This window comes from Bos mutus, chromosome 23, assembly GCF_027580195.1.
Source record: "Bos mutus isolate GX-2022 chromosome 23, NWIPB_WYAK_1.1, whole genome shotgun sequence".
NCBI lineage: Eukaryota > Metazoa > Chordata > Mammalia > Artiodactyla > Bovidae > Bos > Bos mutus.
Genome location: NC_091639.1, coordinates 37,698,337 through 37,715,900, shown reverse-complemented (window position 1 = coordinate 37,715,900; position 17,564 = coordinate 37,698,337). Strand labels below are relative to the sequence as shown.

At 39.8% G+C, this 17,564-nt stretch overlaps 1 protein-coding gene across 4 annotated transcripts in view; it reads right to left on the bottom strand.

The window, feature by feature from the left end:
- BTBD9 (BTB domain containing 9) overlaps nucleotides 1-17,564 on the bottom strand; it is a 410,406-nt gene that overhangs the window by 137,084 nt on the left and 255,758 nt on the right. For all 4 annotated transcript variants that reach the window (XM_070361346.1, XM_070361349.1, XM_070361347.1 and 1 more), the window contains one exon: nucleotides 10,658-10,767. In XM_070361346.1, the coding sequence (XP_070217447.1) occupies nucleotides 10,658-10,767 (110 nt within the window). The remainder of the gene's footprint in view (nucleotides 1-10,657; nucleotides 10,768-17,564) is intronic.

The window sequence follows — 17,564 nt, the reverse complement described above, 5'->3', positions numbered from 1 at the left end:
ACTTTTTAATAAGCACTACCAACCAAAGAACTCTATCATATCCTTTTTTCACTCTTGTTATTTCCCTATACTAGCCAGATGCTTATGTTAAAGATTATGACATGCTGAAAAATAGGGCAACTCGTATATTCTTCGCCCTTTAGTACTTTCTTCTTTTATTTTTTAATTGAAGTATAGTTGATTTACAATATTGTATTAGTTTCCATTCTTCCTTATTAAGGAAGCTTACTGAGTAAGTGAAAGATAGAAAGTTTTGGTAAAATGTGTGTGAATTAAGAAGTGAAACAAAAACAATATAGTTTTATGCAGAATTTCCATTGTACTGGGTAAGAAGTAATACATACACATGTATGAGCTATCAAACATGAATTGTGTAACTTTGGTCATTTGGCATAGCAGATAATGCCCTTAGATTTGCATTTAAAACCACCATTACACAATATAAAGATGAAAGATAAAATTCATCCTGACAATTTAAAAGTTATTTTTCTTAGAACATTAATCAGCAAATAAAAACAATATGCCAGGTCAGAAGATTGCAAAAGAAAGGGAAAGTATTTTTTTTTTGTTAAAATACTTTTAAATGCACTTGTTTCCTGCACTTGGAGCAACGGGCTCCATATTTTCATTCTGCATAGTGCCCTGCAGATTAAATAGCTGGCCCTGGGAGTAATGATGGATTTTTTTGGTCTGTTTTAGGCTTTATTGGAACCATCTCTGATTAAACCTCACTATTTATAAAATGGGTCATTACAGAATTGTTTTTGATAATAAAAGACTGGAAACACCTACATATCTATCAAAGGGGACAGGTTAAATAAATTAAATTATAGCACCTCTAGCCAATGCTGCACAAATGTAAAAAATATAAAGCATGAGAAAGTTTTTTTGTATTGGTAAGGAAAGATCTCCAAAAACATTGCTAATTTAAAAAATACATATATGAATATGTGCTATGTTTTTAACAAAACTGGGAAATAAGAATACATATTTGTATTACCTACTTAAAATGTTAAGTTAAAAAATTACCTAGCTGGTTCTGGGGTGGAGGACTAGGGTACTAAGGTAGCAACTGTAGTGAAGTCGCTCAGTCGTGTCCGACTCTTTGCGACCCCATGGACTGTTGCCCACCAGGCTCCTTGGTCCATGGGATTTTCCAGTCATGAATACTGGAGTGGGTTGCCATTTCCTTCTCCAGGGGATCTGAACCCAGGTCTCCAGCATTGTAGGCAGACGCTTTACCGTCTGAGCTACCAGGGAAGCAACTAGACCAACAAAATTAGATTTTACATCCCCTTAGCTGCTTGAACAGCTTTCACAGTCAGTAACAGAGAATGATCTGCCTATTTACAACCTGGCTATTCAAAATGCCAGTGAGGCAGAACTGTGGTTTGTGAGAAAGTGATACTGCTGCATAATATTGGATACAAGCTCCATGATGTCCCATTTAAACACAAGTTGTGCATATTTACATTTCCCTGCGCACACACACACACTACTATATTCCTTCTATAACAAGTAGGACCCAAAAAATTTAATCCTATAAAAGGTACATGTAAATTCTATAAAGTAAGAGCAATAAAGACTTTTTCAGGCAATCTTTATTCTCAAACAAACAAAAAACCAACAAAACAACAGGTATTAAAAGACAATGAAACTTAATTGTACACGAAGGACCACATACCAAATTGAGAATCCTAAGTGACTGTGAGAGGGTCATTTTCTAATCGTCCCTGACTCTTTCCCCCAGATAAAAAATGGTAGCCCATTCTTGTTTGAGAACCCGGGCTCTCTGGGTGGGAGGCAAACAAACTGTATTACATTCTTCATGCATTATTGTGAGGTGTTTATTTTATTTGAATTCTTCTAAAACTCTAAGACTTTGTGAGAAAATAATGCTTATCTTCTCCACAGAAAGGGTGAGAGACTACAAATAACTCTTACTTCTTATTCCACTACCAGATGCACAGTGGTCCACTGGAAAGGGCACTGGCTTTGAAGTGGGTCAGACATAAATAGGCCTTTGTACACAGGGGTCATTTTATGTGACTCTCCCCCGACTCTGTCTTCTTCCTTAAGAAGATTTAAGGAGCTTCATCACCTCTATAGGTAGGTCTTGATACCATCTCCAAACTCAGGTTAGGTACTCCTGTTCCAGTGTTCCTATAGCATCTGCTGAATCCTTCCCAGAGATGACTTATTTTACTGTGTGGTCACCGTCTAAGTGTCTTTCTCCTTCATTAGCTCAAACGCTCCTCCAAGGCAGAAACTGCACCTGCGCATCTTTCCCTCCCCAGTGCCTCAGATACACTTGGCAGCCTCTTAATAAATGTCTGCTTAATGCCAAGTAATTTACAGTAGATAAAGAAGTTAAGCTTCACTGACAATTAGAACCAGCCTTAGTATCTGATTAGAGAAACAGGCTGGGAAAAGCAAAGCCTCTTGGTGTAGACTAATCCAGACGCTATATAGCGCCATTTTTAGAAAACTCTCTGAATTAAGGACCCCTCTGCTATTCCAACAAGTTTGCTTCTTTGCCACATTCTAACACCTCCACCCCCTGGTGAACTCCCTCACTCCCAAATCTCTGTTTCTGCTCCAGAGGACACATTTTAAGGGCGGAAGTCAGATCCCCAATTCAGTGGATGCAAAAGCCAGTTACAGCAGACTTCCAAGTGTTTACTTTCCCAGGACCTCAGAGAATTCTAAACACACTGCTTCAGAGTATTTTGAGATGACAGTAGCAAGTACAAACCACCTACTTTCTATTTCCTGCCTCCAGCAGGGAACAAGCAGCAGCCATTTTGTTGCTGTGTAAATCAGCACATATGTATTGCTCTGCTTTATTTACTAAATTCCTCCAGGCCCAGCTCAAAATACTATTCTTCATAAAACCTTATCTTACTAGGCAAGAAAATATGTTGGGTTCCTTCACACGCCTCCTAAACCTTGAACCTTTCTCCATACTCTGCTTGTGTCTTTGTCTGGCATTCTCCGCTCCACGTCTCTATGCCCTGCCAGTGGGCTTATCCAGCTACTGTGAGTCAGATGGGAAGTTTCCTGATGACTGAAGCCCCTTTCACACTTTCTGCCTTTGCACTCATCATCTCTCTATCTGCTTTCAGCTCCATTCGCTCCCTTGCTTTACACTGTATCTCAGAGGCTGAAGTTCCATAAACTACATTCCCCAAACTTGCCAGCCTGGTGTGGGTTTCTCCCTGTAGCTTTGTTTCTGCTGAAGCTCTACCAGTAGAAGCAGCTGGTGAGAATGGAAGATGGGAGGATGCTCCTGGTAGTACTGTAGGTAGCACAGAGGCTGATGGACACGGGCTCCAGCGCTCCTGTTCAGACCGCACAGTTCCTGGTGGCAGCAGCAGTGAGCGTTCCCAGAGCTCCAGCAACACAGACACCCTGCGCTTGTGCTGCCTGGTTTGGTTGCCCCACCTCAATTACTAACAAGAAGTCGAATAAAAAAGCCACCAGTCTTTTGAACCCATGCTGGTAGACACAAAGATACCACTTAATGGCCTAAAGTTGGTAACGGAAGCTTTTTCTTACTCCCTGAAAGGGTTAAAAAAAAAAAAAGACTTGAATTTTGAGCCTACAGCTCTATGTTCTGGTTGCCATCTCTTAAGCACAGGTAGCGCGAAGGAAAGGGACTTAGAGAGCTTATGCTTTCCAGGAGAACCAGGAGACCTTAAGAAGGGAAACCAGACTCATGCACTGCTAAACACCACACTCTAGTATCAGTGTTAAGTACTTACTATTCTCTCAAGTTTTACTAAAAAGCATATTCTCCATTCATCTGTAAGACTTATAAGAAGAGAAGAGCTATTTAAAAAGAAAAATACGCAAATGGCCCTAAAAATATAAAAAGATGCTCAATTTCTCTTGCAAGAGAAATGTAGTTAAAACTGTACTGGGATACCATTTCTCACCTATCGAACTGGCAAAAGTCCAGAAGTCTGACAATATGCTCCACTGGCAGGCTGTGAGGGAAAGACATTATCATATATTGCCAATGAGAATTTTAAAATGTTATACACCCTATGGAGGTGAATTTGGCAATATCTAACAAAGAAATACATGCATTTACCCTTTGACCATGCTGCTATTAAAAAGAAATAAATAGTATCTTTCTATACAGCTAGCTCTAGAAAAGCATTAAGTACAAAAAAGGCAAGGTAAAAAAATAAAGTATATATAGAATATAGTATGCTATCAATTATTTAAGAATGCGGGGGAGGATACAAAATACAAGTTACATATATATTTACTTATTTTCCTTTTTTTTCCCCAAAAAGGATAACCCCAGAAAAAGGGGAAAAGGAGATTACCTACAGGAGTAGAGGGGACAGAAATAGAAACTGAATTTCTCTAAAATACACACAACAGCTTTGTATATTTGATTTTAGAACTATGCATGTATTTCACACAATTATAAAACAAAAAAATTTCAAGGCAATCACTGAATACTGAAAGCAAAACGGAACAAATGAATCTATATGTACACTGAAATAGCTATATGACCATCCAACGAATTATCCTAAGTGTCTTTAAAACACAATAATTTTACTGTACATCTCTCATGGGATATACCTTAAGGGCCCAAAAGGTTACTGCAAAAATCTTGAACTATTTTCAGAAATCATGTGGTTTAAGGTAGTATTATAATGTAATTCTGCAATTATTTTGTATGTACTGAAGACAAAGCAAATAAATTATATTGTGCTTTATACTAGTGGCCAAGATTATCAGTATGGAAAAAAGGAGATGAAAGATCAAAAGGTTAAACAAAACTTTGTGTCAGTTAAGTTCAGTTCAGTTGCTCAGTTGTGTCCGACTCTTTGTGACCCATGGACTGCAGCATGCCAGGCTTCCCTGCTTATCACCAACTCCCAGAGCTTGCTTTGTGTATAGAATTTTAATTAGAAATATCAGCATGCACTCTTAATACTATTTACCTGTTGAATATATGATAAATAAATAAACATATGTGTATTCATCTCCTACTTCTGTTTACTGAGAAAGCCTAGGAATAGTGACCAACCCAATAGGAATTGATTAGGCTGAGGTTTCCAAATGTCATTTCCCATTTCACAGAACCAGGGCTTCCTGCAGAAATGGCTGATTCCAGATCAGAGACAATAAATGTACAAGATGAAGCTGGTACATTGTGTCATGACAGAAATCAAGGAACTACTGCCGACTACTGAGATCATGTTAGAAAGACTCAACAGCCAATATGAAGAAGTTAAAGATACGGACAATCTGAATATCAATAAAAAATAACCCAAGGGATTAAAAGATGTCCAATTTGTTTAATCTCATAAATTCAAAATGATATTCTCCTTCCTCCCTCCTCCCCCTCAAAACCCCCAGAAACAAATCTTACTGGTTACCTTTGGAGGATACTAGGTAACTACCTTTTTAATTTGAAAAGTGGTAAAAAAGAAGAAAGAATATGACATTTATCCTACTTTTCCTGGGCAAACTGCGTTTTAGGATTATCAAATGAGTGTTCAGGAAAGTTCTTCTAGAGGAGGAATGATAGGATTAGAATAGAATCATTTTATACATCCAAATTATGAAAGAATGAATCTAGGAAATATTAATAACCATGAGTGGATGTGACTATCCAAGAGAGAGAGGCAACCAAAGATTTCTCTCTGCTTCTTGATAGACATATACCACCATCTATAGAGCATTTTATAAACAAACAAACAGAAAACAAAACAAAAAAAAATCCTGAATCAGATTTAGCCTCTATCAAACTATTAAACACAAGAAATACAACAGAGGATCTATTACTATGGGGATCTAATCATCAAAATCCAGGCTGTTTAAAACTCTGCAGGACAAAAAGTTAGTTTCTTCAACAAACACATTATAATTAGAAAGAGAGGAAAACTAAAAGAAAAAGACAGGGATAGACATGTGTAAGGAAAGCTACAGATTTTAAGAGATTTATGAGTCAAAAGAGCTACCTGTTGACAGTATGGACCTTAATTGAATTCTGATTTAAACAACCTATAAAAACACATAATCTCACTCCAGACTTTGATTCAATTATGATCATCTGAACACTGACTGGGTATTTAATACTCAGAAGTAATAATGATTCAATTTCGGGGTGTTATAATGATATTGTGATTATGGCCACAAAAAGGAAGGCTTTACTTTTAGAGATGTATACTGAAGTATTTATGGATAAGATGATAGAGTGTCTGGAATTGGCTTCAAAATAATCTTCTGGGGAGGAAGTAGGCAGCATACAGATAAGACCAGGTTGTCTATGCGTCAGTAATTCTTTAACCTTAGTGGTGTGTATCATTCCCTCTACTTGAACAACTAAGACGGTATTCAAAGAAGTGAATTTAAATACAAGATTAAACGAAAAGGAAGTTTTGGCAAGTATTATGAAAAACTAGAGGGATTTGGCATATGCCACAGACATATCACAAAGTGGAGTGCCAAGGCAAGCAAATACATTCTTTGGGAGGTTTAATGTTTAAATAGCACTCATATCTATTTATAGCAGTCATATCTATTCTAACTTTCCTCTATGCACCAGCAGTAAGAGGTTAAGTTTCCTACAAATGCCTCCTAACAAAGAGGCAAGACTCTCCCAGGCAAGAATACATCCCAGCACTACCCAGAAGCAGCCACCAAATAAGAAAGGGCTGTGGTGGCAGCAGCAGATAAGGTGGGAGAAGAGCTGTGAGTCTGATGCCCAGGTCTGGTCGGTGCACTTAAGGTGGGCCCATTCCCATGGATGCATGAACCCACAGGGCTCCAAAGCCTCCCCAAGAGTCTGTGCAAATGAAGCAGTATGAAGAGTGACATGCTATCAACAAAAACGTGAAAAAAAACCCTTTGGTAGAAAAGGAAGACTAAAATCTTACAAAGCTGGTATGGTTATTTTTATTCATGTTTCTCCTAACATCATTATACATTTTAAATAATAACATTAAATCTAATTTTAAAAGACACAGTTCAGTTCAGTCGCTTAGTCATGTCCGACTCTGCGACCCCATGAACCGCAATACACCAGGCCTCCCTGTCCATCACCAACTCCTGGAGTCCACCTAAACCCATGTGCATTGAGTCAGTGATGCCATCCAAACATCTCATCCTCTGTCATCCCCTTCTCCTCCTGCCCTCAATCTTTCCCAGCATCAGGGTCTTTTCAAATGAGTCAGCTCTTTGCATAAGGTGGCCAAAGTGTTGGAGTTTCAGCTTCAACATCAGTCCTTCCAATGAACGCCCAGGACTGATCTCCTAAATGGACTGGTTGGATCTCCTTGCAGTCCAAGGGACTCTCAAGAGTCTTCTCCAACACCACAGTTCAAAAGCATCAATTCTTCTGCGCTCAGCTTTCGTTATGGTCCAACTCTCACATCCATACATGACTACTGGAAAAACTATAGCCTTGACTAGACGGACCTTTGTTGACAAAGCAATGTCTCTGACACAAGTATTTTTTAAAGTAATTTAGGAGAATATTGGACTTCCCAGGTAGTGCTAGTTGGTAAAGAAATCTGACTGCCAGTGCAGGAGACACAAGAGACATGGGTTCTATCCCTGGGTCAGGAAAATCCCCTTGAGAAGGAAGTGGCAACCCACTCCAGTATTCTTTACTGGAAAAGTCCATGGACAGAGGAGCCTGGTGGGCTACAGTCCATGGTGTCACAAACAGTCAGACACGACTGAGCACACTCAGCAGCAGGAGAATACCACTCTAATGAGAGTAGCCTGAGCTATGAAACAAAGGTCAGGAAATACGATAGAAATTCTGAATCTCGAAATGTAAGGGTACAGCTGCTACTGCTAAGTCACTTCAGTCGTGTCTGACTCTGTGCGACCCCATAGACAACAGCCCACCAGGCTCCCCCGTCCCTGGGATTCTCCAGGCAAGAACACTGAAGTGGGTTGCCATTTCCTTCTCCAATGCATGAAAGTGAAAAGTAAAGTGAAGTCGCTCAGTCATGTCCCACTCTTAGCAACCCCATGGACTGCAGCCCACCAGGCTCCTTTGTCCATGGGATTTTCCAGGTAAGAGTACCAGAGTGGGGTGCCATTGCCTTCTCCTAGATACCACTAGTTATTCATGATGACATTATTGTAGTTTTATATTTTCCCCTATGAAAACCTGGCATTGGATCAGTGGTTCTCAAGAGAGAACAGCATATCTCATAGGATAGAAGGAGCAGTAAGCAACTACAATTTAAAAATAATTCCAGGTGATTCTTACATACACTGTGGCCTCACTAAAGGACCACTTCTTTCTTGGAGGTCCCTGTAGAATGGCTGTGGCTGAGGCCTGTGTGCAGCTAAAACGCACCTGATCACCAACATGGAAAGCTGGCCATTGCTGTTTCAAATGCCCCTGTAAATTTGGCACAGCTGCCATGCCAGAAAAAGGATAATGAAATCACCCTACATGCTCTCATGACTTAAACCAGCTCCCTGTCTGCCCAGCATGGGGGCAACTTAGAGCCATGAAGACAGTAAAAGCAGAGCCAGCGGGGACCCCACTGCAGGCCATCTGCCGACAAGCACACACACCAACCTGCCTGCCTGCACCGCTGCTCCTGGAGGAGCGTCCCTTGGAGGAGGGACGACAGGCAAGTGACTGCAGTGCTCTTGGCAGTCAATGTGAGCATCTTAGAAGAGGGCTTGAAAAAAGTGTCTGACCAGACACCAGAAATACTTGTAGCCTCTCTACAGTCTTCTTTCATCCCTTGACATGTCTGAGACTATTATGGCTTCTGATAATGCTGACTAACTCAGTTTGGACAAAACAGAGAGACCAACAGCAGCATCCCTCACTACAACTGATTCTGAGTTTCATTCCTGCAGTGGCCTTTCATGCCAGATAGATTTGTTTCTTCGATAATTACAGTGCCTACAAACCTGTCCTTCATCCACTAAGAAGGGAAAGGGGCCTTCTATACAACATGCTCAAAATGCAGTCTACCAGGCTGAAATGAGTAGCCAGATGCTCTACACCTCCTATGGTTGCAAAGGTGATTTGGTTCCTAATAAGATCCTTCTCAGTAAGGATGCTCTTAACTATACAATCACATGCACAGTCAGGTCTGGTCTAGAAAACAACATGGGCAGCAAGTAAAAAGGAACAGCCTTTCCAAAACACTCCATCATCACAATTCTATGCCCCCTCACAGAATTAAAAGCCTTGATAATATCAGGTAATGCCCACTGTTAACTTTCAAATGGTTTCAAAGTCACAAAGAGGCAGGATGGGGAACACATGTATACCCATGGCTGATTCATGTGAATGTATGGCAAAAACCACCACAATATTGTAAAGTAATTAGCCTCCAATTAAAATTTTTAAAAATTCCAAAAAAAAGTCACAAGGCTTATCAACATTTATATTTAATACTAAAAACTACACCCATTGCAAAGTCAAAACCAAACTGTTTTAGTTGAGCTCTAAAACTTTTCTATACGTTGGAATAATTTCTACTCTTGCTACTTTATTAGTATTACTCTCTCAAATTTCCCTAAAGGATTATGTTTAGGAAACAAAAAGTGTTATGAAAATTTAGACTTTTGACCATTCATAGAATTAGTAAACATTTCTAAGCTACCCTCATCTTTCTCGTTCTAGTTTTCACCATGTTTTTAGGACATTGTCAATATGTTCTGTGTCCCAGCATGAACAGGACTTGGGTAGGAGATGAGAAATGAGTCCCTTTGTAAAGGTAAAGAACTACTTTAGGTATACCAAGGCATGGGTATCTTATCCCTTCACTTGAACATAAGAGAGCTCCTTTTCCAAGAAAGCTGCAGTGAAGGTGCAGATTCAAGGATCTAGTTAGTTACAAAACATGATCTTGGTAGGAAATGAGCAAAAACCTGTAGGCATGGATTAAAGAAGAATAATCAGCCTACACAGAAAAAGCCACTCATGGTATCATAATGTTAAGGGCTGAGACAGCCAGACTAAACATGACCTAAAACAAAAGCAAAAACAAAGCACAACAGAAAACAACCAAACAACTAAATGAAATTTAAAATGTCCTTTCCAAAGATTAGCCAGGCTGAACTGGTCACAAGATAATCTTCATTACGGTAATTTAGTTACTTTGGTCTTATTTTAATTACATGCAGTCATTTTCTTGAGGTGAACTTGACAAAGAAGGGCAAATAGGGACTGCTGTGTCTATGAAAAGGAGATATTCTCATAGCTGAGCACACTGTTCATATCAAATCAAAGGCCAAAATACCTGCACAGCCTTGGAAAGTAGGAGCACTGGATCAATATTATACTGACTTCCTCCCTGATCTTACCCACCATTAAATATAGAAAAGCCTCTTGGTACAGGAGGCTGTGCCCGACTATCACAACCATTCCCCACGGAGCAAATCTGAATGAATCACTAGAACATTTCCAATTCTGAACTACTAGTATAATATTTACACTCTTTTAAGTTTACTAGAATTATTATTTTGACTACTTCTAAAAATATAAGCCCTTTCTATGTCACTCAGCCAGAAGGCATTTAAGTTAACCAGAGCTCTTAGTCAAAGCTGATTAACAGGTGAATTAAGATGAGTTAATGGAATAACAAAATATTTGAAGATAACATAGCTATGTGATACATAAAAATGTAATTGTAACACTTACCTATCAGCCCCTTCTCCAGAGTGAAGGTTTTGTTTGTAAACATACATTCAAAAGCCACAATGTGAAAAATCTTATTCACTGTGTTGTGAGTCCCAACTATTCGAATATACCTGGGGGTAAAAAGAGGAGAAAATCTGTTGAAGAAAATGAGCTTCCATCATAACAAATCCAAGGATAAGAGAAAAAGATATACTACGTAAACATACAGTCTACCAGAGCACGGACTGAGAGAGACTCTGAACAGGCTTCAGACCCTGCACCTGCTCCTTGGGGTTAGCTCCAACTGAGTCTAGAAAAATTACAGCAGAATTAGGGAGGTACCACTTTCCAGAGAATGAAGTAGAACTTAGACATGGTTTACCTAGAAAATCAAACCAGGGGCTGTTCAGCTCAACTCCCAAATGTCAGCACAATTATACATCCATGAGACACTGACACTGGAGAATAACAGCTTCTATCCTTACCTCGTGGTTAGGAACGTGCCTGTGCACAGGTGCACAAACACACACAAAATCAAATACTTTCCAACTCAATGAAAGGTTTCACCCATTGGATGAAATGCATGAAATCAATACTGCTTTCTCATTTAAAGTAAAAAAAAAAAAAAAATCCATAGACACTACTGAAAACCACTCACAGTTTCTTGTATTTTAATGTTGCTCCTAAATTCTCATTAGGATGTGAACCCTATATTCTTACGCCAGTCCCCAACTTGACTGCTAGGATGCCTTCTCCTGGCCAGAGGAAGTGATGTGCGGAGGTGAGCCAGCCTGCTCTGCAGCCTCCCTCCTGGCCGCAGGGAGCTGGCATCTGCACACAGTGCAGAGTTTCATGGGGCAGATCTCGAGCATCTCAGCCTATTCACCCTCTGGATCTCCCTGGAGGCTTCACCTCTGACAAACAAGCATTAATCTTGGAGCAACTTGCCCCTTTCATTCTCCAAAGGGACCTGACAGTTCACAGGTTAATGAACAGACAAACGGACTCTTCTGAGTGTCACTCAATTCCACGGGGAACGTATTGTGCTACACACATCCTGGAATTCTAAAGAAGAGCAAGGCAAAAAATAACAGATGAACTGATAACGCTCTCCCAAATTATGAACTATGTGCTCTGAAGGATGCAGTGTATTAAGCGTATTAAACGAACAGATTTCAATTAGCAGATGACAGACTGGGCAAGGTTTTAGTAATATCTTCCCTCCGCTGTGTAAAACAACCTTCCATTTAGATGATGTAATTTTACTTCTGAGTTAATCGCTGTTCACTAATTTGGTAATTTCCTTACATTTCTCATCCCTCCAAGTTAACTGTATAATGTAAATGGCAATTTAAAAAAAATTCACATTATAGAGGCTATATTTGGGGATTCTGTATCATGAGCTATTTTCTCTCCTGTTTCTTCAAGCCTGAATCTCACCGCAATCCCTGTGCACCTCATTTAGCCATCTGCTCCTTGACATGAGCTGATCGCTCATCTTCATAACCAATAGTAATGCCCTCTCCTGGACTGGCTGCTCTGTGTTCCCATCCCCGCTGCAGGGAGACACCATTCTTCCTGTGTGGAGAGTCAGGGCAACTGCTGTGCTCACCATCGCCCTCTGGGTAAGCAGGAGGTTGGCTATGATCTGTTCTCTCCAGCCTTCAGGGCAGACAGAAGGTGTTTGACTTTACTGGGTTTGGGTAGGTGGATGGGGTTCACTTAAAATAAGTCCTAAATGGTCTGAGTAGAACAGATTGTGTTGTTCTTTACTGCTGGCAGTAACAATCTCTCTGGGCTTTCTGGAATGGAAGGGGTGTGTTAAGCCTGGCACCTTGGCCTGAATCTAATTTTATCCATTTCCTTAAACCCACAGGAACTCAACAAGCATAGCATTTTCAACCGCACATGGTCGTGACAGTGAGTGCTGCTTTTTGCAACCTTGGAGGGAATGTGGTTTGGTGGAATTTGATCAGATCATTTTCCTGTTCTCTAGGTCAAATCTTTCAAAGGAGAGATAGCTTTCCTAATACTGAGGAGATAGAGGAGCAAGGGAGGGACTAATAGGGCCTTCCCCCAGTGGCAGTTCTTAAGGTTAACAGTTCAGGCTGACCTAAGGGGATGCACTAATGTTCCCTCCCTCTCTTTCTTTTTAAAACATTATATGGAATCAGCCTCCAAGTTTAGGTAACAGTCATTTCCCAAATTTTACCCTGGTGTAAATATCAGGAATGGGAGAAATTAAAGAACTTTCCCCTCTCTCATCCCCTGATTATAGGAAACTGAAAATAAAAAACTGTACTGGAATATATTTTACAGCCTTAATGATAGTGTTTGTGATAACTAATAAGATAATATATATGATTGCAAAAGCATTGAGAGATGCCTCCAGATAAAAAAAAGTTCTGTATAAATGAAGATAATGTTATCTCTGCTGCATAATCCTGAGGTCAAATTAGCAATTCACCACTGTACATCACACTTCTTGATTAGCCTGTTATATATAATGCTCCTAACAAGTTTAATTATTCTAGTTCTACAATACTCTCTAAGTCTCCATAAAATTATAGCCTAATTTACAAAAGTGGCATAAAGTCCTTACTCAAATACACATTAAAAAAATGGTAACAAAGTCACAGCAAAGAAGCCATGCTCCTTTTCTCCAGCAAAGAATCGTTTAGCCAAGGACTCTGTCCTTCACTGAAGATCTCGACTAGAAATAGAAAACAGGCTTAACTAATCCCCCAACTTCAGTGACTGGTAGGGCATCCTGGAGCTCTCCATTAAGAACTCAGGGGCCCTGTCCAGCTCAGGGGAAAGCGTGCCCTGATCCAGGAGCAATGTCCAGAGGGAGAAGGAGGAAGTACCATCAAGGTACCATCCTCGATCACAAGCAGATTTTCTTAGAGAGGCTCACAATGGAACATCCTGCAGGCAGCAGTAACCACTATCCAAGCTATTGAAAACCCAAGGGCTGGGGATGGGAGAGATAGAGTCCTCTCTACCTTTTTTTTTTTGGAAAAACAAAACTTGCTTCTGGGTCATGACACCTAACAAGAAGAAGTAGATCCTATATTTTCTTTGTCACAAAAGATTTTGAGTAAAAGGTAAAACTTAAGCTTAATTTTCTTCTTTCAACATCATCTCTCCAATGCATACTCAGACTCTGATCTAACCTGATGATAAGGGCAGTGGCAGCTAGTGACTTCATCAGTGTGCAGAAAGGAGAGCTGCTGAAAAATATGACAGCTATCCTTTGTTCTCTCTGAGGTCCTCAACAGCAGCTCAGACAGTTGGAAGATAATTAAAACTTAAACAGGGACGAGGAAGGCAGATATGCAACAGATTGGCCCTTTCTGATGGAGATGAATGCCGTCCACACGAGCTCTGGTGCAACAGTCTGTTTCCAATGGTCTCCTCTCTTCCCTCTGTTAGCTGTCTTCTAGTCCTGCTCACAACGCCTGGGGCCTCAACAGTTCCAAACAGGATGTTTCAGTGCAGAAGTTTCTAGGAGCTATAATATTGTGGGTGAAAAGAGATTCTTCTTTGATAAAATTAAACCTAAACCCCCCATGGATAGCACTCTAAAACTGAGAAGCACTAGAGTTTTAAAGTACTAGCTTTACTGTCTAACAGAACCAGGTTTGTCGCCCAGCTCCATCACTTAATTAGCTGTGTCGCTATGGGAAAAAAAGCTTTAAACCTTTTGAATCACAGTTTCCTTCTCTATAAAATGGATCAATAAACAAATCTTATATGATATTTAAATGAGATAAGTAGTTAAAGTATCTAGTGCAGGGTGTGGCAGAGTACAGTATCATTAAACAGAAATGCAAAGAGTAGATCCTTGGAAGCAGAATTTCTTTTGGACTTAGAGACTGTTGGGTGTCTGGGAGTGCATTCCTAACTACAGGTGTTAAAGTGGTGCATCCAGGCCCAAAGATGGACCTCAAGAGCACAGGCCAGGACTAGTCGTCCCTTTAGGGCCCCACAGTATAGGTGTTATGGTCCAAGGCGAGAATCTGCATTCCAAATGCAGATTACCTGCCTCTATGTCACTTCCTGCTTTAAGCCCCTAGTCTTTAGAAAAGTCTCTTTTAAACGTTCTTGACCTAAGTAAGCTCTGCATAAAGAAACAAGGGAAGAATCTTTTGCCCATATTTGGTCCAGCTACCTGTGCCTACAGAAGAGTTTCTTTTTTTGTGCAAACTCTGGAAGTTTGGGGTTTTAATTTACCAAGAAAACTAGCACTTCTTACAAAGAGACACCATAATACTGTGACCTAGAAAATTTTTCCCTTGAGATTTCATTGTATTCCCTGCCTGTTCTGGGGAGGTACTACAAACTCCTATTCTGAATCTTCTTTCCATCATTTCTTGTCAGGACGCTACAATATTTCATTTCTAAGCCACAAACAACACATCTTTAACAAACTGAATACACAAAGCAGCAACTTGCACCCCTCACTTTAAACCCATTGGAATCCTCGAGTCTTTGTTTCTTTAGTCTTTAGCCTACTTGTGGTTACAGTTAATCCTTAACCTTTGCCTCTAGTTACAAGATCACCTAACTTCTGAACTGAGCAGATTCTACTACAAGATAAGATTGAATTCAGCAAAAAATATTTAAATGAGCTCTCAAGGGATAAACTAAAGCCAAAATCCATCAGAATTTTATTCTCTTGTAAACAAAACTTTCTTCTCAAATTGAACTTTATATTCTTGGGTTAAACAAAGACTCTGGAGAAAACTAGAGGTAGCCTAAGGCTGGGATCCCTAACAACACAAGAAGGAACCCCTAACATTTTGGCTCTTCCTCTGAGATCCCCATGGAGAATTCTGCAGAAGACTGTCCTTTGCTGTGGCCAGAAAGACGACAAGAACTTTAACTACAGCATTTTCTAGGGACTCAGGACCATGTGGGTTTGGAATTCACCATTTCCACAATTTCCCATTTGACCTTTCCTTGCAAGGAGATATGAAGAATGTATATAAATAATTCTCCAGCCCAAGAAGCTGGTAACATCTGTGGGTTTCCCCAGGATGATATTTTCTTCTAGTTCTAGGTACAGTGTTAACGCTCTTCTAATCAAACCCAGACTGGAGGGGAAAGTGACTTCAGGTCTTGTTGCTAAGGCAGCAAGTGGAAAACAGTTTACTGCCAGAATGACAAAAAGCTTCTAGGAAAAGCATGTTGCAACAGAACAGATTTGCTACTGTTAGAAAACCTGCCCTATGGCTGATCTGTGGAGCTATAGATTCTCCTCCACTGACTTCAGCAAAGGGTCCCAGCAGCATTTGCTTATATGAGAGAGGAAGACTTATTGAAAGGTTAAGCACTCTGCAGAGTTAGCCTAAGCAGAGGCTACTGTCTTGGAGAACAGCCCTGAAACTGTCTGACCATTAGCCCTGCAGAGGGAGCAGTTATGTTCTAGCAACTCCACTACTCAACCTGAAGGGCAAACAAAACAAGAAGTCATTTTGTTTCCAGAGAAAATTGATGCTTTATAGAATCTAGCATGCAGAGCGGATAAGACTGGTAAATAACTACTAACACATCATAACCCAGTGTAACCCAAAACAGAAAGTCATTTCAACATCAGAGATAAATATTTAAGCATTGTTTTTCATTTGGGGGAAATGTGCACTTTGAACAGTAGGCTTTTTCCCCATCTCTGCATATGTAGAACCTAAAACCTGCCATAATGCCTTCAATCTATGAAAACATACTTGAAATTAATATCACAAAAGAACTATAATATTTATTTACATAAATCATATGAAAATGATATAATATGTAAATTTGCTTAATTTGTTTCTACTTGCACATTTACCAGTTAATAGCCCCTGTAGGTATACTGGATAAATCTGCTATTGATCAAGATTTAACAAACACTTACTAGATACAAGAAATTCTGCTAAACACTGTTTGAAATGGACCAGAAAGACAGGACATAAACCTTCATCGGGAGAAGTTCATAGTGCAGTTTAGAAGGTAAGACTAAGACCCATCAAACTGTATGATTTTTGACAGGATTAAGCCGAAAGAATGACCTACTTGCTAGTAGGTCACTAGCTTCACAATGCATTAGAAAGAAAATTGGAGGCAAGTTCCTTAATTTCTCCCAGTCTCAGGCTCCATATTGGTAGCAATGGTAAGTAGAAAGACATAAGAGCTGCTGACCTATTCACACATGGTAGCCTAATCTTAAAATAGCTAATTTAGCAGCATGAACTCTAAAAGTCCTCCCTGCAAACAAAACAAACATAGCTAAAAGAGAAATAATCCCTTCCCCGCAACCCACACACACAACCACTGTCTTAGCCAACAAATATCAATATTAACCGAGCATGCGTCAGCTACTCCTGCTGGGTGCTGGGATATGGGATTGGATACTACAGGTAAAATCTATTCCCCATGGAATTTACATTTCAGGTCAGGAGACAGACAACAAATTTAAAAAATCAAATAATTAGCCACTGGTTGGTAAGTGATCTATTGATATTGAGCATACAACTTCATAGACAAACTTGCTAAACTGGAAGGATAAACAGTTATATTAACAAAAACCTTTCCCTCCAGGAATAAAAGAAGAGTCAAAAGGGAAGGTGTGACTAGCTCTGCCTGAGAACATGGATATACTGTAAATGAGTGTATTGTACATATTTAGCAGGATATAGGCAAACATCTAATTAAGTAGATTTCTTAGGAACTAGAAAGAGGAACTGATTTGAATTCCATGGGAAGAAATGCCTTACTTATTTCATGGCTTAGTTTTCTTTTTATTGCTTTTTTTCCCCCCAGAGAATTAGATCTGCAAATTTTCAAGGGATTACAGAAAGACAAGATGGCAAGTGAAAGATATAAAACAAAAAGTGGATGAGAGAGAGAGGTATGGAGGGAAGAAGAAGGGAGAAAGAGAAAAGAA